This window comes from Lissotriton vulgaris, chromosome 5 (assembly GCF_964263255.1).
Source record: "Lissotriton vulgaris chromosome 5, aLisVul1.2, whole genome shotgun sequence".
Classification (NCBI taxonomy): Eukaryota; Metazoa; Chordata; class Amphibia; order Caudata; family Salamandridae; genus Lissotriton; species Lissotriton vulgaris.
Genome location: NC_141693.1, coordinates 422,754,059 through 422,774,213, shown reverse-complemented (window position 1 = coordinate 422,774,213; position 20,155 = coordinate 422,754,059). Strand labels below are relative to the sequence as shown.

The 20,155-nt window shown below is 44.0% G+C and overlaps 1 protein-coding gene across 1 annotated transcript in view; it reads left to right on the top strand.

The window, feature by feature from the left end:
- The window catches only part of ERCC6 (ERCC excision repair 6, chromatin remodeling factor), a 201,916-nt gene that overhangs the window by 56,786 nt on the left and 124,975 nt on the right, over positions 1–20,155 (top strand). Inside the window, exons 7-8 of the mRNA XM_086921802.1 lie at positions 17,277–17,435; positions 19,117–19,252. Coding sequence (XP_086777928.1) covers positions 17,277–17,435; positions 19,117–19,252 — 295 coding nt within the window. The remainder of the gene's footprint in view (positions 1–17,276; positions 17,436–19,116; positions 19,253–20,155) is intronic.

The window sequence follows — 20,155 nt, the reverse complement described above, 5'->3', positions numbered from 1 at the left end:
TGGAAAAAAAGGATTACGTTTGGGGAAGAATTAGACTTGTATTTCCCTTTCCAAAAGAGAAAAGAAACCATCCAATCCCAAAAACTAACTAAAGCAGCAGGGCCAGATAATCTACCAGCAATTATATAAAAAAATGATGTGGATTGGTGAGCTCGTTTTTTAAATGTCATCTTCCGAAATGTCTTAACTTCTTGAAAGTTGGAAAGGGTCAATAGTCAGACCAATATATAACCAGCATTAGAAATACAATATGTCTCGGATTTATTTGAGTTAGAGCTAATGGCAATGTCTTTTAGCCATGTGTTATGGAGTGTATGCATGTGGTGTGTAGTGGAATTATGTGGGTTGGATTGGAATTGTTAGTTGTGGAATTGTGTGGCGTGAAATTGTGTGGTGTGCATTACATTTATGCAGTGACATGATGTGGCATGGTAGAATGTTGTGGGTTGTAATGATGTGGTATTGAGTTTACTGGAATTGTGTGGAGTGGGAATGTGTGTTATTGAGTTTATGTGTAATGGTATTTGTGTTGTGGAATGGTTTGTGGTGGAGTTTAATTATGTGGTGTGCTGTAGAATTTTGTGGGATGATGTGGAATTCTGTAGTGTGGATTAGATGTATGTGGTGTGTTGTGTTATTGTGTTGTTGAGCTGAATTATGTGGATTGATGTCTGTGGAGTGTTTGTGCGTGGGGTTGTGTGTATGCGTGTGATTGTGTGTGTGTGGTTGTGTGTGTGGGTGCATGGTTGTGTGCGTGGTTGTGTGAGTGGTTGTGCGTATGGTTGTGTGTGTGTGGTTAGGTGTGGTTGTGTGTATTTATGTGTATGTGGTAAACAGTTGTTTATTAATTGAATGTGCATTGAAAAAGACTACACCTCACCCAAGCCTTCTTATAGCTTCAGGGTCTGGGAACAGTTTGAATTGTCACACTTGGCAGCGCTGGCAGAGGCCATGGTTCGTACAAGCTGCAGTGGCCTCATGACTAGGTCTCTGGCACTTATTTATTTACAAATTAAGCACTGAGCTAAATATTACCTATCCTGTAATACGATTATCAGGAGTACTGCCTCCAGCCTGAAATTAATACTCCAGTACCAAAAGCACACTATAGAAATATTAAATCCCGTGCAGAGATAGCTGGGCCAGGAGATTTTGAAAAGTAAACACTGGTATCTATTCATTGCAAGACCCCCATGTGGAAGATGGCTCTTGGTTCTAAGAAGTGGAAACCTACCAGAGTGCGTGGCGGCCAGATGCGGCCATCTGCCCTGCAGGATCTGTATTTTGCAAAAGATGGAAAAAAGAACAGGCACGCACGGGCCAGGCAGGAGACAGATATCACCCTGACCTACCCGTTTATTATTGATTGACTCGGGTGATGACTGAGGCCACTTCAGAGCGCACACATGGCTCTTCCAAATCTCGGACACAGTTTTAGGGAAAGAGACTTGTTGGCGGAACAATGTAAGAGGAAATCAAATAAGTGTCTGAAGGGATAGAAAGCATGGGGGTGAAGTCTGCAACACAGGATGACACGAGCAGCGTTGCCTTCTTGTGTACTTCCGCCGCCCTGCCCTGAAATGTAAAACAACGAGCTGATCATACAGAGATCGGGCAGGAGTACGAGGGCATCGGTAACTAAGGTTTGCGAATAAAATGCAAGGCGTGTACCTTTAATTACATTTAAATCAGGTTTATTAACAATTAACATAAGAAGAAAAACTAAACTTAAGAACGCAAAATACCCGCGTGCAAACCAAACTGTAGTAGATTCATGCTCACACAGGTTTCTACAGTCAAAGCGGCCACACATAAATCAAAACGAGGTTGTGGTGCTGACCAGCAAATGCGAGTAATTCAGCCTTTTGCCTGCAGCAGTGAGGGGGTGCTGGGGGTGGTAGGGAGGAGCAGGTGGCCTACATCACACCCATTTATCATCCATTTTGGGGCTAGCAGTTGGGGATGACAGCCCTTATGCTTACAGGAGGCTGCCTAGTGTCTGAAATCCTTTTCCCCTTTCCCTTACCCCTTCTTGCTGAGGGATGTAAGTGATCAACAAGCATTTACAATGCAATGGTCTTGGCATTGTTTAAGTTAGAGCTATTGGCATTGCTCATGACATTATTTTTATTTACGTTTTTGTTTTACAGAGCCACACGCGCACCCACACACAGAGCCGCACACACAGAGCCAGACACACACACACACAAAGCCACCCACACAGTCATTCACATAGAGCCACCCACGCACACAGCCACCCACACACAGACCCACCTACACACAGACCCACCTACACACAGACCCACCTACAAAAAAAGCTACCCACACAGAGCCACACACACAGAGCCTGTTACATAAAAGGGGTTGGACCCATGCAGTCACGGGGACCTGGGCGTTATGTAGTACATATAAAAGGGGGTCCCCGTAAGGGTAGTGTATTGTGGACATACACTGAAGCAAAATTAACAAAGAAACAATTGAACAAACATAAATAGCAATTTGGGATTTGATATACGTGATTTATTATCAAAACACAGCGTGATTGCTGATAACAATGAATGAATTAACTTATGCAAATTAACAAGCCCCAAGAGAAAGGGAAGGGAGGAAGTGCTCAGGGAGGTGAAAGAGAGTAAAGAATGTTACTAATAGTGTAAAACGGGAAAAAAATCCAAATTCAAATGACAGTACAAATCAATTATAATACAAATGCCAAAAAATATTAAGGCAAAATTCCAAACATAGTCAGTACATCATCTTCAACGGTCACAGCTGATTGCTTAATGGATCGGGGGTGTGCCGGAATCTCAAGAGAAGAAAGTCGACGTTTCGACCCCTTTAAGTAGGCTAGTTAAAGTCCTTAGACGGGGTCTTCATCAGGACGACATACTGGAGAGGTGGGAGGGAAGGGGCAGATCTGTGTGAAGAATAATAAGACTTTAATACATTATAAGGACGACCACAGTTCATCCTATCTATTAGGGAAGGAATTTAAGTAAATTACCATGGGGTACGGCCCGGATGGGCTCTGTACAAGATAAGGCCGCCACACCAAAGAGTCGTGGTCAGTCCAACAAGGTGGGAACATCAGCTACAGAGGAGACAAACATGACTGTAAGATAATGTAATGGATAATTTTAGGGAGAAACCTGCTGTCCTCAGGGGTTGGGTAACACTCAGGCTCATGAGGGAACCTGGTTAAGGGATGTATCATAATAGGCAGTGATGGAATTTACCTTTAAAAGCTGTTTTGTTGCCTGTCAAGCATATCTTTAATACCAGGAATAATTAATAAATATGGCGCTGCTTCGATCTCCAATAAACTACTGGAAGGAGAGAGTGGATTGCTAAGTAAAACATGCATAATGAATTCCACTTAGTTACGAGTATATAAACAACGAGCAAGTCTCGTGTTTCAAATAATGAAATCGCTAATACTCACACGAAAATAAGGCGTGATGCCTATATACACTCTATTTAGTCAATCTCCATCAGGTCAAAGGAGCGGAGTTATAAACACACTGATTTAGGCAAAGCGAGGTTGCGCCAGCGGCGCTCGCGTGTTGGTTCTAAAATAAGAGATACAATTGTATCGCTTTAGAGTCGAGCAGAAACAGAATTGTGTGCTTGCCTAACATTGAGATTTCTCAATTACTCACAAAAAGTCGAAGCGGGCAGCGCCGTCTCGGAACGCGGGGTTAAGTCTCCGGCGTTTGTTTGTTAATCCTGCAGGCAAAGATACAATTGTATCGTTTTAGGGCTACGGTCACGGCACAATTCAGTTAGAGCAGTAGCTGAGGGGAGGATTACTTACAGAAAAAGATGCAGCGTGGTCTGTACCGATGTGGTCATGAACTCCGCATCAGCATGAATGCGGAGTATGGCGGAGTGGCCGCGTGGGAAGTGGGTCATAGAAATGAAAAAGTTACTCAGCGAAGCTCGCTCTGAGTCAAAGTTTGTTTGTTCAAAAGAACCTTTTGAGGTGTATTATAATGATAACAAACCTTGGTGCATCTCTCACACAGGAGGATGAAGACCAAGGGGCCCGATGATAAGGGCGCAATTGTTAAAAACAACTTATATTCTATGGCATCTTTATAGATGACATTATTCATGGACAAAGTGTTAGCTGGTGTATCTCACACGCAGGAGGATAAAACCAGACCACAATTAATTGAGGATCGATAGCTCAGAAGTTAGAAAACAGTCTATTGCAAATATATACTAGGGAGGGAATCACATGACTCTCAGCACAAGTGGTCAAGGTGGAAATTATATTGCAGAAATAACAAACTCTAGTGCATCTCTCACACAGGAGGATGAAGACCAGAGGGCCCGATATGGAGGGCGCAATTGTAAAAGTAAAAGTAAACTTATACTACATGGCATATTTCAATTATGGGTGACATCGCTTATTGAAAGAACATTAGCCGGTGTATCTAACACACAGGAGGATAAACCCGACCACAATTAATTGAGGATCAGTGAATCAAGAGTTCGATAATAAACAACCAGCCTACCAGTAAGTAATTCTAGGTGAATGCCAGTCGAAGATGGATTAACGCTGTCCAAGGGCTGCTAACTGTGCTAAACTGCTGTCCTGTTCATTCAGGCCATTGTGAATGGAGTCCAGAAGGGACATCCATTTGGACTCACGTGTGTTTAGTATTGCTGGAAAATTCCCTCCTCTTCTCCCTAAGGTAACCTTCTCAATCACAAGCCAGCGTAGGTCTGTGACTGAGTGTCCTGCTGTTAACCAATGGTCAACCAAAGGGGCCCCTGTCACCTTACATCTTACTCTGCTACAATGGGAAGAGATCCTTGATTTGATTTTTTGTTGGGTTTGGCCTACATATAAGAGGCTGCATGGGCACCGAATGATATATATGACTCCGGTCGAGTTGCAGTTCGTATAATGTTTGAGCTGGTACGTTCTACCGCCATGGTCAAAAGTTTTAGTCTGGATGGTTGAATCACAGGCGGTGCAGGATCCACATCTGTGATGGCCGAGCAACGGGGGCAGGTTCCAGAGCGAAGTTAAAGTTGGTTGGCTTGCTGGTTCTAGGTAAGAATGGACCACCATGTCTCTTAAGTTCTTGGCTCTTTTGAAGGAGTGGAGAGGTAGCTCAGTTTGGTTAATGACCTCAGCCACCAAAGGCCAGTTGTGATTGATGATCTTTTTAATGTCATTACTCCGTGTTGAGAAAGTAGTTACACAGATGACACGCTCGGTTGCTCCACGTGGTAAGTTATCGGGATTGAGTAGTGAGTCCCGGGGATTATACCAGGCTCGTTTTCTGGCTCGTTTTACCATCCTGGAAGGATAGCCTCGTGAGATGAGGCGTTGACTTAGCCCATCCGGGCCGTACCCCATGGTAATTTACTTAAATTCCTTCCCTAATAGATAGGATGAACTGTGGTCGTCCTTATAATGTATTAAAGTCTTATTATTCTTCACACAGATCTGCCCCTTCCCTCCCACCTCTCCAGTATGTCGTCCTGATGAAGACCCCGTCTAAGGACTTTAACTAGCCTACTTAAAGGGGTCGAAACGTCGACTTTCTTCTCTTGAGATTCCGGCACACCCCCGATCCATTAAGCAATCAGCTGTGACCGTTGAAGATGATGTACTGACTATGTTTGGAATTTTGCCTTAATATTTTTTGGCATTTGTATTATAATTGATTTGTACTGTCATTTGAATTTGGATTTTTTTCCCGTTTTACACTATTAGTAACATTCTTTACTCTCTTTCACCTCCCTGAGCACTTCCTCCCTTCCCTTTCTCTTGGGGCTTGTTAATTTGCATAAGTTAATTCATTCATTGTTATCAGCAATCACGCTGTGTTTTGATAATAAATCACGTATATCAAATCCCAAATTGCTATCTATGTTTGTTCAATTGTTTCTTTGTTAATTTTGCTTCAGTGTATGTCCACAATACACTACCCTTACGGGGACCCCCTTTTATATGTACTACACACACAGAGCCCAACACACACACAGAGCCCAACACACACACACACCCAGACGGAGCCATACACACACACACAGACAGAGCCACACACACATACGGAAAGTGTGTCATTCCTACACACCGTGCGGTAGAAGTGGTCGTCTCGTGTAGATTTATTAGGCCTGGGGCCCTGTAAAAGCTTTTTGCCAAGCTTGATGTCGAGATGTTGCCCAGTTTCTCAGTATCACCGACACGACACCACTTACAGCAGGACTGTTCAAAGTACTTAATTCACAAATACATGTTTGGAAATGCTGTGCACAAGAGGCGGGAAAGCGGGCAGGCCCGAGAGGAAAAAACAGAAGGTATATGAAAAGTGGAAACGGCAAAATACTGGGGGCAAGGGGTAAAGGTACAGGATAAAGCAAGGATGGAAAAAGTGCATGATTGGGGGAAGAAAGAAGCAGAAGTAAAGCTGCAGGGAAAGGAACGAGAAGGGTAAAAAGACATAAGGGGGATAGAATAATTTTATACAGAAAAAGTGGTACGGGGTTGGGTAAGGAAGGCAGAGAAAGTGGTGGAACGGGCGAAGGAGAAACGATTAGGGGCAGAGGTGTGGATACCAGGCAGAGGATATGACATAGCGAGAAAGAACAGAGGACTGAAAATGGGGAATTACCGGAACCATAAGGATGGTGGGGGCAGGTGAGGGGTGACGGGCGACACTCGTAATCGGCATCGCTCTTCCAGGAAGACTGCGCTGGTGTTGTGTTAAAGGCTCATGTGCCTCCTTGCCGGGCCCTGCCAGCTGTTACCAGTCCTTTGTGCTGGCACCGCGGGGCCTCTATGTGCCCGATCTTCAGAGATAGCGCCTAATCCGCCCAAGAGCAAACACAGGGCATCCCTTTGAAGGCACCCGCGTGCCCGGGGACCGGGGGGGGGGGTTTGAGAAGCTGAGGACAGTAGAGGAACACAGAGACCCGGACTGGAAATACCAGGCACTTAGGATATCTGCACGAGGCCACCTCAAAGAAAGGCTACAGCGGCCATCTTACCTAGCAATACCTAAGGCCCAGGCTGGAAATGCCACCGACAGGGGGCACTGCTGGTATATGTGCAATGCCTTAACGCGCACTGATCTAGAAAAAGCCACCATTTAATACCAGCCATAACTTAATAAAAGCCATGTTATGTACAGTATTTCAATGGCGAACGTTAATATTTTGTTAGATAATCTTTCTTAGCACGCTATAAAATACAGACGGTAAGAAAATCTACAACATGCATTGTTAAAGAACATACAGTCGATATGTTAATAAAAAATAGACTGGATAAATAATATCCACTCCGCTTTCGATGGCTTATTTTTCGGCTATAACACTAAATAACGTAATGCATTGCACAAAACCTTACCTTTCAAGTAGGCTTGAACGAGATCTGCAACTGGCAAAACACCGAGAAGATGTGCCGTATACTTGGGCAGAAGCAGGTGTTTCGAACGTCTTAAAAATACCATCTGGGAAATAAAAAAACATACTTTCTCCAATGGTCAGTAGTCGGAGAAAACAGTGTTTAAGATTCGCCAACGTTTGTAGAAAAAAAGAATAAAAAAAAGTCGAAATATCCAAATATTAAAAGCAGAGGCAGCCAGCCACATGACTCTTGGGGTTAGCAACTTTGCAATGGCAAACACGCGTCTCCTGATTGAATGGAAGGACACTGTCTGCACTATCTCCCTTCTCGCCCCCTTTCTGCAGCCTGCGAAAGTGCTGTGTGCCATTTTATACTTGTTAACACTTCACAATGCAAACACTAGCAGTGCAAAGGTCTGAGTTTGTTGGAGCGCTGTAAAGAGCCTCGCTCGTATCGTTTAGTGCTTTCAACCGCATGCGTGGCAACATTATCAACAATATGTTGTCACCGACTAAGTTCAAATTTAAGTTTTAAATCTACGCGAAATCGTAAAGCGAAAAAATACTTCTTTTATGGTGGAAACTGGGCTGAAGATTAAAAAATAAATATATCATAGCCATGCCAAATATAACATTTATGACTTTTAAAAGGGTCGGATGTTTTTTCTGTTTACATTTTAAACAATAAGGATAAAGTCCATAACCTGACACGAGAGCAAAAATACTTTACTTTCAAAGTGAGAGATTTTAAAAAACAAGCCGTCAGAGGGCAGTCGAACACCGTCATCTTTCTCAGAGGTCATGCGGAAATACCTTGGAGAAAGGCACCGTAAATTTGGTATTCGGGGGCGTGGTTTTCTTTCTCTCCTCTTCCCATTGGCTGGAATGTAACATTCCAGCCAATGGGAAGAGGAGAGAAAGAAAACAGAAAGAAAGTAAAAAACACCCCCCCGAATCCCGTCTTCAAGGGAGTGATACCCCTCTCCTCCAATGGCTGGCCTCCGTTTAGGAAGCCAGCCAATAGAGAAGAGGGGCGGGTTCAAGCCCCCATACTGTAGACATAAAGTCTTGGAGCAAGACTGCGCAAGTGCAGCCTTCACTAGTCTGAGACCTAAAAAAGAATGGGGGAGGGAGTGACGCGGCCATTACAGATCACCTTTTAACATCTCCGTGGTCCGCGTGTTTCATGTCAATCACTGCTTAGCGTCACACGGGTCCTCCTGGGCAAGCAAGTGCCACCTGCCACACGCCCTAGTCACCACGCACAAGCCCTCTTCTCTCGGGCACCAAGGTCCTAGTGCCGCCGGCACCATCCATGCCCGGCCCGAGCTCACTGGAGGAGGAGGACTCTGACGTCAGTGGGTAACACCGCAGCCAGGGCTCTCGTGGAATTACCTAGCATTTTTCGTGGAATGCAGTTGAATAAAAACATGTGTCTAGCGTGCCTTACGCACAACACTGCGGAGGTGAAACACATTCTCAAAGAAGGGAACAAGGACTATCGTGAAACGTAGCGGGTAAATAAAGAGGAAAACTTTGTTCGAGTTAGCTCTGGAACCAAGGATAACATAATTGGGAAAACGAGGGAATGAGCAAAGAAAGAAGGGGGCGGGGCAACGATGAGTCGAAAAGAGACCTACAAAGATGCCAGTGAAAGCAGGGGTGGCAGTGTAAGAGAGGTTAGAGTGTAAGACGTATAAGAAAGGCAGATAGGAGAAAGGAGGAATAAGGAGTAGGATGAAGGCTGTACAAATATAAAAATAACCTCAGAAAGGCCTGTCAATGCCAGTAGCCTCTGACATCAAGTACCCACGCGCCCTTCAATGTCCGCCTCATATACAATCATGACGCACCAGCCCATGGAAGCTCCAGAAACCGATAGCCCCAGGAGGCTGCATTTGTGAGCTGTCCGGCTTCAAATTGCCTGCAAAAACCAAAGCAGATCAACAGAGGTCACCACAAAGCCCAGAGGCTTTAAAGCACGCCTCATGCAAACAAAGGGGGGCTACCAAGTCTCAGCCACATTTTCGGACCACCAGCGTACACTGCTAACCTTATGAACTATCAGACATGCTAATACCCAGTATTCCGATGATCCCTCACAAATGATTTAATTCATCACGCCCACAAAAAGGAGCGACTCCTAAATCGTCTCTGTACGCTGTGAATAAAAAAACTAGTAAAGACAGCCACCATGTTTTGCCCCTTCTCAGCGCGCAGGTCTTGGGCTTTCTCCAGGCTGATGATATAAAACCCATTTGTGACATATACCAGAAAATACATAAATCATAGTATCAAATGACAAATAATCAATGAATCGAAAAGAGAAAAGCCAGGAAGAACAAAGGAAAGAACTCCAACTGCATGGTAATATCAGAAATCAAATTCAAAATATCCCAACCTAAGGGGAGCAAAGTTCGTGAAGAGCAGTTTGTTATTGCCAATGTGAGGATCAAGGGATATTCCATGAGGCACCAATGTCATTAGTCATACATGATTTATCATAACACAGGATCATTCAAAATGAATGTGAGGTCATAGCAATATAAATATCAAATAGGGAGAGCAGAACCAGATATGTACGAGGTCAAAGTACACCTTCAACATAAATTCACCAAGGAGGAGCAAAGTATCAGTAAACATATCATATGTGAATTCAAAATACATTGATTATACATAAATAATGATTAACAGTTCCAATTTGACAACAATCAATTATTGGTGCGGTTGAAATATATTCTCTATCTCTCCCCGAGTCTGAGCTACTGAATTACTAATGGCTTTAAAAAAGGTTTACAGTTGTTACGGGAAGTCAATCCAAACAGTTATAGAAACCCCTTATACAGCATATGCTCTTGTAGGCGGATTAAAATAGACCGTGAGTTAAGTCCAAAAGGACCTGCGTGAATCACCGCTTTTGAGAAGACGTTTTTTTATTACACTTTGAATGAAAGCAACTTCAGCGAAGGAAAGATACCCCGTTTCAAAAGTGACTGTCACCTAACTCGTAAGCGCGTGCTGCCACCTAGTGATCCAAGAGGTTTTACCTGCTCCTGCGCTTCTGAAGATACGACGGCGAAGGGTTGTCAGTGTCATTAATTATTTATTATTACGGTCACATTTACTTTTAAAGAAATGTGTTTTAACAACTGCTATGTGCCTAGTGCTTACATTATAATCTAAGCTCGCGAGTGGTGCGCATGCCACTGCGAGCATATGTCAAGGCCGCGATAATTGAAGACTTATGGCCTCTGGTGCGCGTAACAGACACCAATAGGCCATGGGCGGAGCAACGCGACCACCCATGGCCTATTGCGTGTTCTGTTTTAAAAGTACACGCACGTAAAGGCCAATGAAAATGGACCTAGGAAATAACACGCACAAGCTGCGTGGAATATCCAGGTCCATTTTCAAAACCCCCAGAAAAGGACTCTGGCTGCGCGACACTGCTGCGCAGTGTAGGCTAGGCCGAGACCTAAAAAGGAGGATTTCACACAGCCCCCAAATTATTGCCTCATTAGCTTGCTGGATGTGTAGGCGAAAGTATTCTCAAAGATATTGCTAGGTGTAATGTAAGCTTTGGCAGAGCAGAATAACTTGATCCCGATAGAGCAAGGTGGCTTTAAAGAGGGCCACTCAACAATAGATCATTGACTCAGTCTATTGGCAATGGCAAAAAAGGCAATCTAATTACGAGGCAGTTTGTTCTGTTTTGTAGATTTCCGAGCCACTTTTGATTTGGTCGATCGTAAGTTACTGTGGAATATGTTGGGGCGGCTTGGAATCAATAAATCAATACTCTCACTTATTCAGGAAATGCACTCGTAGAACTGGGCCAGGGTAATCTTAGAAACCCTTGAGTCGCTATGAAAGAAATTACATATAAAGAATGGATTATACCAGGGCTGCGTTTTGGCCCAACTACTATATGACTTACCGAATATGTTGCGTACTGCTGGTGGTGTAAGTCCTAAGATGGTGGTGGTGGGGGGGGTGGAGGGGTATGGTGGGTACGACACACACCCATTTCTGCTATACACTGATGATTTAGTGATAATGGACTAAATTGGGTTTGTAAAAGAAACTGGATATCTATTATGATTATTGTTTAAAAAAATGCCTAATGGTCAATTTAGAAAAGACTAAAATAATGTGAGGCTGCGGAAAAGAAAGAGAACATTTAATTGGCAATTGGGGGAGGTCAAAGTTGAGGTTGTGGACAAATATAAATATTTGGGTATGTGGTTCGATACCAAAATAAATTGGTGAGACGTATAGAATCACTAAAACCAAAGTATGGGGCCTAAAACAATTCAAGCGGAAATATGGAGGCCCATTTCTGCGGCCAATACTATTGACCTTTAATGCAATGGTCCGCCCAAAATTCCATTACGGAGTGGAGGTTCAATCTTCAGGCGGTAAATTGGATTGGAAACTTGCGGAGGGTAAATATATGAAACCACTTCTTACTCTCCCAGCATCCACTATGATCCGGACCGTGAGAGCAGGATGCCAACATACGGCCTGGAACTATCGGAGAGTGCAAGCTACAATAAACTTCTGGCGGAGACTGAGTAGAGAAGGGACCCCCAAAATATCACAACGTTGTGAAAGAGAAATAGAGGAAAGTGAATTGAATTGGGCATCCCAAGTTAGACATACACTGTTTAAGATTTACGTTAAACTATCACTGGGAACAGAACAATGGAAGTTAGGGCAGCAGATCCCCAAACAAAAGCTAAGCGCTATTATAGCCAAAAAAGGCTAGAGAAGAAGATTTACTTTATCTGGGGAGCAAATCGTCCACCTAGTTCCTGGTAAAAGAGTTGAGAAATGATCATATGTTCACTTACATTGAGACCATGCCAAGTCCTAAGCTTAGAAACGAAGTACTGATAAATTAACAGTGCTTGTTCACATGTGGGCTAAAGGTAAAACACAGTGGCCCACATATCTTGGTGGACTGCTTGTGGTTCCTATATGAACGGAAGGATTTTTAAACCTCTATTTATTACATATAAAATTATTAATAGAGATCAAGCTCTCAGTCTGTTGATAAATATGTGATTTTTAAATGTTGTATGTGCAATAGGAATATTTTTAATTGCTATACAGGAGTCCGTAAAAGAATGGTTAATATAATTTTAAATGGTTTAGAGTGTCGAAACGAGATTCTTCCCATTTTTCGGATGACGTACTAGAGTCCCCGTATGTATACAGAAATGTACACTTAACCTCTATGTAATTCTTCCCATAACTAGTTATGAATTAAGGCCTATTTGATATCGAGTGGCTTCGCTCCTACTGTAAGTTTTTGGGGGGTTTTATTGTGCTTTGCAATAGTTGTATTACCTGTATTTTTTTTTTATTTTTTTTTAAAACCTTTATTATATCGTTCAGCAAAAAATTACAAAAGTAGCCCTACAACCACAGGGGCCGGTCCCCACATGTAGGCGATACGTATCAGAAGTTCCAATAACACAGCTCTTCAGCCGGCAACCCTGAGGTCCAGCAGCGGTAAAGGATATACGGTGCAATGAAACTAGTACAGATCGAGGATATTCATAAGGTTTCATTTTACATTTAGCACCCCCCAAAGACAAGATAAAGAAAAAGATACAGGATATCCGGAGCCACACATTCGAAGGTATGAGAAAGGCGGGCAGGTGGAAGAAGGTAATCGCAAACCAAGTTAAAGAAACAGTAAAGACGCCAGCGATAGTAAGCTCAATGAGAGTGAAGAACAAAACAACCGATCTCCCATCGTAGCCGCCCACCCCAGACCCCGCCCACTCGTATACTTCAGAATGAAAACGAAAGCACTGCTACCGGACACTGCAAGAAGAAAAATAAGGGGCCGTAGAACAAAACAAAGGTAAAATAACAAACCCCCCACTCACCCCCCACCCTGCACCCCTGCAATGGCTACGGCCTACCCCACTAGCAGCGTGCCTGTCGCCCAGAAGGAAACCCTAAAAAGAGAGAGAAGAAAGAAAAAGGGGCCATAGAACAAAACGAAGGCAAAATAACAACCCCGCCCCCCCCCCACCCTGCGCCCCTGCAATGGCTACGGCCTAACCCACTAGCAGCGTGCCTGTCGCCCAGAAACACCCCTAAAAGAGAAGAGAAGCGAAGGAGGAGCGATAAGAACACACTCCCGGACTCCCTTACCCCCCACCAGATGCGACCACCCTGAAACACGGTCAAAATAGAATGCAGCGAAATATACAATCAATCCGGGGAAGTATGATACACACCACCCGACTCCCGTAAATTAAAGGTCACAATCCCAGCAGCAAATTAAATTATTTTGCTGAACCCTAAAAACCCAAGTTAACCCTGGCCGGTACGATTCTTCACTAGAGCACTTATAACCCAGACCACAACAACAGTGAGAGAAGCAGAGCTTACATAAAAGTTCAAGTCAGTACGAGCGATTCGGAGAAAGGATAAAAGTTCACGATATCCACAGAGCAAGCGAGGAAAAGCGTGGAAGGATAATGAGACTCTGCGAGAGCCACTGGTGACCTTGTTGAGGCACTCAAGGTTGTCCATAGCAATGTTTAGCGGGATATGGCTTAAGCAGGGGAAGCTAACAATGTTCACGGGCGCGCGATCTGTCCTGTAGGGATCAGCAGCGCACACGGAATCCGGCTTCCGCACAGGGTCCTCAAAGTTGAGCATACAATGTTCCATGGGTAGTACAGCTGGTTGAGATGATGCCGAAAAGTCGCCGTCCGGTCTCCGGCAGAGATTGTCCACTGTTGCTGACAGTACCTGGTAGTTGGCGATGATCTGTGAATGGAGCGTTCCAATGGCCGCCATTACGGCATGTAGCGGTGGTGTGCCTTCTGTCCCCCTCCATCTCCTCTCGCGAAGCGACAGAGCAGGATATGAACCCCGGAGGTTGACTACTCCGGGGTAGCAGGCATAACCGGAGCAGACAACAACAATGGGCGCCTTCACCTCACAATTTATACACCTTCGCCGCTGGTCAGGGCTCACATCCGTCACCCCCTGAAGGCTTACGTTGTCTCCGGGCGTCGGATACAGGGCCACAGCAACCGAAGAGTCACGCTGCAGCATCTGCGGTGTAGACAGGATACCAAATCGCCGTTAAAAACAAGTAAGGTGTGTCTCCGTTCGGGAGACCGGACGAAGCCCAAAGTCCACAGCCGATGTTGTTCAACTCCAGCCCGGATGGGTTGGAAATCGAGGCCCCGGCTTCCACACTGAGTTAGGCCGAGAATGAAACATGGCGTATCTTCGTCACCCGACGAGTTAAAAAATTCGGGTTTGCACCTTCAGAGTCAGTCATTCCTCGTGTACACGGGCGTCCGGTGTGAAAACAGGATAACCTGCAGGATATACGAGCTGCTGGCGGAGGTCGGCGGAGCCGGGAGCTTATGCAGCCATCTTGCTTGCTAGCGTAGCTCCTCATTACCTGTATTTTTAACTGTATGTTTTTATTGTCATCTTTTATGGCTATATTAGCCGATTAAAGTATATTGAATGATGCTTTTACCTATGAATTTTAGACAGGTGAGACCCGCATTTTTGTTTTTACAACTGCTACCCATACATAATGTCTTTTTTTTGTCTCTCAGGTTTTTTATCTGGGATATTGCTTTGACGAAGAGTATGTTCATGTACATTTTCCACTTTTGAGTGTCCTTTTGAGTCTTAAGTTTGTCTTAAGAAACGTTTTTGAATATGCACTTTAAATACGGCTCTGTGAGAGGATATTCATAAGTTAGGAGTTAAGCCGTGTTCACTATATGTACTGTTGCTCCGCCTTTGTGGAACAGTAAGCTCTCCATGCACGTACTATAATTTTTCTATTTTTGTGGATGCATCTTGTTATTATGTAATAAGCTATTTTCTCTTTTATGATTGTTTTTACTTCTGTGTGTACTTTTATGATTTTTTGGGAAAAATGCAAATAAAGTTATACTACCTACCTACCTTCCCACCATCAAACTGGTTGTTACATCACAGTAGAACTGCCAAACTCTTAATGCCATTTTGTAGGCTGATAATGTAGGTTGATCAAGTAGTGAGTTGTCATCAGGTGATAGTTTTATGTTTTGTGTGCTATGCCTTTACATAGAACTGCTTCGGAGAACACCTTTGCCTGTATTTTTATAAACAACCAAACAATGAATAAGGTTAAAGCATAGACAAAGTATTTGGATCCCTGTGTCTTTTACATCTCGACTTCTGACCGCATACACCATTTCTTGAAATGCTGTACATCTTTGTTTTGGAGGGGTAAAAAAAATCAACTTACTCAGCAAAATTCACCCACAATCATCCACAGTTTATTTCTGGCTGTTCAAAATGAGCGCTGCACTTCTTGCTTCTCAAATCAGGCCTAGTTGACAAGAAATGCCTTGCACCCCTTGTATAATTCAGAAGTGTGAATGTGCAGTTCATTTCTCACGTTCTCTTCCAACTGTTCTGAATAGCTTGCTTCTTATAGTAGACAGAAATACCACCTCACTTCTCAGATCCTGCAGTCTGGGCTGCATAGCTTCTTTCTCACCAGTGCACAGTGATGCATGATTTACATAATTCAGATGCAAAAAGAATTGATGGATAGAATGCTGATCAATGTCAAACATTCTCCCCAGTACAGAGATCTGGGCCTAAAGCTATCGTTTTTTTGATCCCCTTGCCATTCTAGTTTAAACCCAGCCATATGCAAATTAGTCTTGACCCTGCTCCCCATGGGAGCAGTCCAGCCCGAACTGCCAGGCCAGGTTCTCCCTGGACTGGAAACCAGCATCATGGGACCTGTTTTGGGGTATCGCCCCTTATCAGCTAGGCAAGCTTGACTCCAGTGGCATGGAGAGCACTGGACCCACGACTGGGCATACGCGTCCCACTCGGGTTGACATATGCAAAACGAACAATTGATGGACAGAATGCTGAACAATGTCTAACATTCACCCCAGTACAGAAATCTCGGTCTAAATCCATTTGTTTTGCATTCCGTCCATCATTAGCATGTCTTTTGCTTTCTCACCCGAAGTGCTCAGATGTGGGTCCCGGGCTCTCTGTGCCACTCGATTAAGGCTAGCCTGACTGATGAGGGATAAAAACCTGAAACCGGTCCCAGGATGCTTGTTTCTGGTCCAGGGAGGACCTGGCTTAGAAGTTCAGGCTGGACTGTTCCCATGAGGGGCATGGTCAAGACTGATTTGCATATGGCCGGGTCTAAACTGGAGTTTCATGGTGAGAAAAGGAATGATGGCTTTAACCCAGATCTCTTGACGGGGGGTGAATGTTTTTATTTGTTTTGCATTCCGTCCATCATTTGTGTGTATTTTGCTTACTTAATTCAGAGGAAGTGCAGCGCTACGTACTTTTTAGATGTTGCACAACCTTCAAGCCGAGCCGCACTGCGCCCAATTCACACTCAACACAACTCCTCTAGGAGTTGCCCAACTGCCTTGTATTGTTTGTAGTTTCTAAGTTAGCTGCACACGTCTGGTTCACACCATACACAATAACCAGGCAAACCTGTGCTCTTTTTAAAACTACTTTTGCTTCTGGAAGAGGTTATGAATTTACTTCCTAAAAAGACGTGCCATTGCAAAGCAGGTGGAACACTGATTAATCGCTGTATGCCAGGAAAAACGGTTGGTTTTAAAAGGAAGTGAGTCTCTCTTCTAATTACCTTGTCTAGTGGTTTAATCAGCTCTGTTGTATCCCTCCATAAAGAATGGATTTGTCACAGGGCATTAAAGATGCATGCTGCTTGTAAACAGGGCCGACGCGGGCAGAGTGCGCCACGTGCCACGCTTGCTGGTGCCGCGCCCGGTGTGCTGATTAATTGATGAGGATGTTTTTCCTTTATGTCCTAGTGTTTATCAAAAATGGTTTCCCTGCTCTTGTCTTGTTAGGTACCAGCAGACAGGTGTTCGGTGGCTTTGGGAGCTGCACTGCCAGCAGGCTGGAGGGATCCTGGGAGATGAGATGGGGCTGGGCAAGACCATCCAGATAATTGCCTTCTTGGCAGGTCTGAGCTACAGCCGCGTCCGAACACGTGGCTCCAATTACAGGCAAGTGCCGCCCCCACAGACTGCCAGTCGGCGCCGCCCTATGAATATTTCATGCTTGGATTTGCTGCTGGAGGACCAGCTACTGCATTATTGATGGCATTTCAATTACAATATTCCTCCTTTTTTGAGAGGGAGCATCAAAGGCAAAGTTTTTACGAGGCAATGGATCTGTAGGGCAGTGAAAATTAAACCTGTTACACTGCTAATGAATTCCTCACGACAGTGACTGGTCCTGGCACATTAGCCACAGTAAAGGAGGATTTGTAGGTCCAGACCATACTGGTTCCAGTGTAGCAGCTTGTCGATGACTTCTAGACTGGAAGTGGACTGGAGTAGTTATAGTCTATAGTCTGCTTCATACTCTCTTAGTTCCTAGAGAGAACGTGCGTGCCCAGGATGGCAGTGCACTCTATGAACCACAGGCTGGGGAGACACCAATCTTTACTTGGAGAGGCAGACAAGTGCTCAGGATGACCGCATCCGGAGGGGAGCACCATGCGTAGGAAAGCCGTTGGTGTGTTTCAAGTGCCCTGAATGGGAAATGTAAAGCAAACTCCTAGATCCTTTGTTGGGAAAGTACAGAGAAGCAGAGCCACGAACACTAGAATAGACTTTGAATAGGCAGTATATGGTAGGAGAACACATGGGGATGTGTTTTATTTGTGGTGTGGACTGAAGCAGTTTCTGTGGAGCAGGGCAAGAGGCCTGGGGTTGGATACCCTAGAATTGGGGAGCAACAGATATCCGGAGTACATGATAAGAGACTTAGATTGAGGATCTAGAGAGTTGTGTGTGATGGACAAGTGCAAGGTAGATCTAAGCAAGGCTTTGAGAGAGACTTGAATAGAGGAATGCGGGAAAGGACTGGAGCTAAAACTGAAATCTGCACCTAGTAGCCAAGGTTAGGATAGAGCAGTCTGGGATGAAGACTAGAAAATGGGGAAGTTCCTGCCTTGTTATATCATTTCGTTTACCCTCAAATTGTATCTGTTTAATTTGGTTTCTTTGAGTTTTTAGTTTCTTTTTCAACAACATATTTATGAGCCATTACGTTTTTAATTTACTACAACATATGAATTGGAAGAGCCATGCACTCCTCTTTTTTTAAAAACTGATGCACTTGCCTGTGAAAACCAACTCCCTACCTTCTACACCAATTTAGCATTTAAGGTAGGAAGTTGATTTGTCCCTGCATCCCCTGGTGATGCGTATGATGCCATGTGTGATGTCCCTTCCTTTCCTATGAGTCCCTCATTCCTCATTACATTTAATTTTTCTGTTGTGTGTCCTCCTTTGGGTCATCTCAAGTCCAAGAGTTTTTTTCAGTGTGTTCGTTATGACATCTCTCGAAAGTGCTTTACTTGTACTTGACAGTGGTGGAAATTGGTACCTCCCTCACCTGGCACCAGATGCTTCCTTTCATCAGAGTGGTATTTATTCACTAGTACACTGCCACCTGTCGCCAGCCAAAATGTGCCCACCTTGGATCCCATCCAAACCTTGAATGGCATAAAAAAACATTAAAGAAATCTAAACTAAATCTCTGCTTCCTTCCTTGTTGTGTTCTATGTCCTCCGTTCACAGCCTGACCGGCTTCCAGCAAGTCATTTTGCCATCCTGTATATTTAGGTTTTTTTGTTCATCTTCCAAAGAAGATTTAATCCTTCTCTTCTTCTTTTAGATTTGAAGGACTGGGTCCTACTATCATAGTTTGTCCTACCACTGTTATGCATCAGTGGGTAAAGGAGTTCCACTCCTGGTGGCCCCCGTTTCGAGTTGCAGTACTTCACGAGACTGGCACATATGCAGACCAGAAGGTGAGTGCTCGTAGATGGATATGCTCCCTTAACCAAAGTTAACATTTTGACTTGAAACTTTTTAAAGAAAAAAAAACAATACAGTATCTACTAGAGGAGATGGGGGCCTTTGCCTTGAATAAATGTAGAACTGTAGACATGTCCAGGCTGCAGCATTAATTGGTTACTGATCGTCTATGTGCTGGAAGTCCTACTGCATCACAGATGGGTAGCACTGTCTCTACTGCCTGATGATCAGGCTTCTAGTTTGGTTAACTAACAGCCTCCTGGCTCTATAGTTGAATGGCAGTTTAAATGTGAGAATGTTTCTCACCTGATGTTCATATTGCAGTTTAGATAGGTAGCAAAGTTTCTGCCAACTGCAAGTACCACTCTGCAGTTTGGTTGGGGAGCATAACTCCTACAAGCTAAAGATCCAGACAGGCATTCGGAAAGATTACATAATGGACAGTGTTTTGGCCAATATTTTCTCACGATTTACTTTTCAGAACATGGAGTGACAGCCCTACACTTAAAGCACCCAGTTGTTACCAGTGGTAATATGATGTTAGTGCCCAAACAGGATTTGAGCTTCTGGCTGCAGGTAGAATGTGATAGTGAAGCAGTGTATCTGGAGTGGAAAGCACGTAAAGTTGTTTAAGAACAATGGATATTCAACGTAGACGCTAGAGTGTAGATAGGAATTTCCTGCCTGAATCATGAGGATTAGTGGCTTAATTGACCGATTATAGAAGTGTGCTTTACAAAACCTAAAAAAATCCTATTTAAGCGCCCATTAACCAGATAAGTTACTGTTTTAGTAAATGTGCAGTGGAGATTACTACAGAGGTGCAGACTGAAAGAAAATCCCTTGACGTGATTAGGAAGTGAAAAGGGAAAATATGACCCATTGTGTGCAGTGGA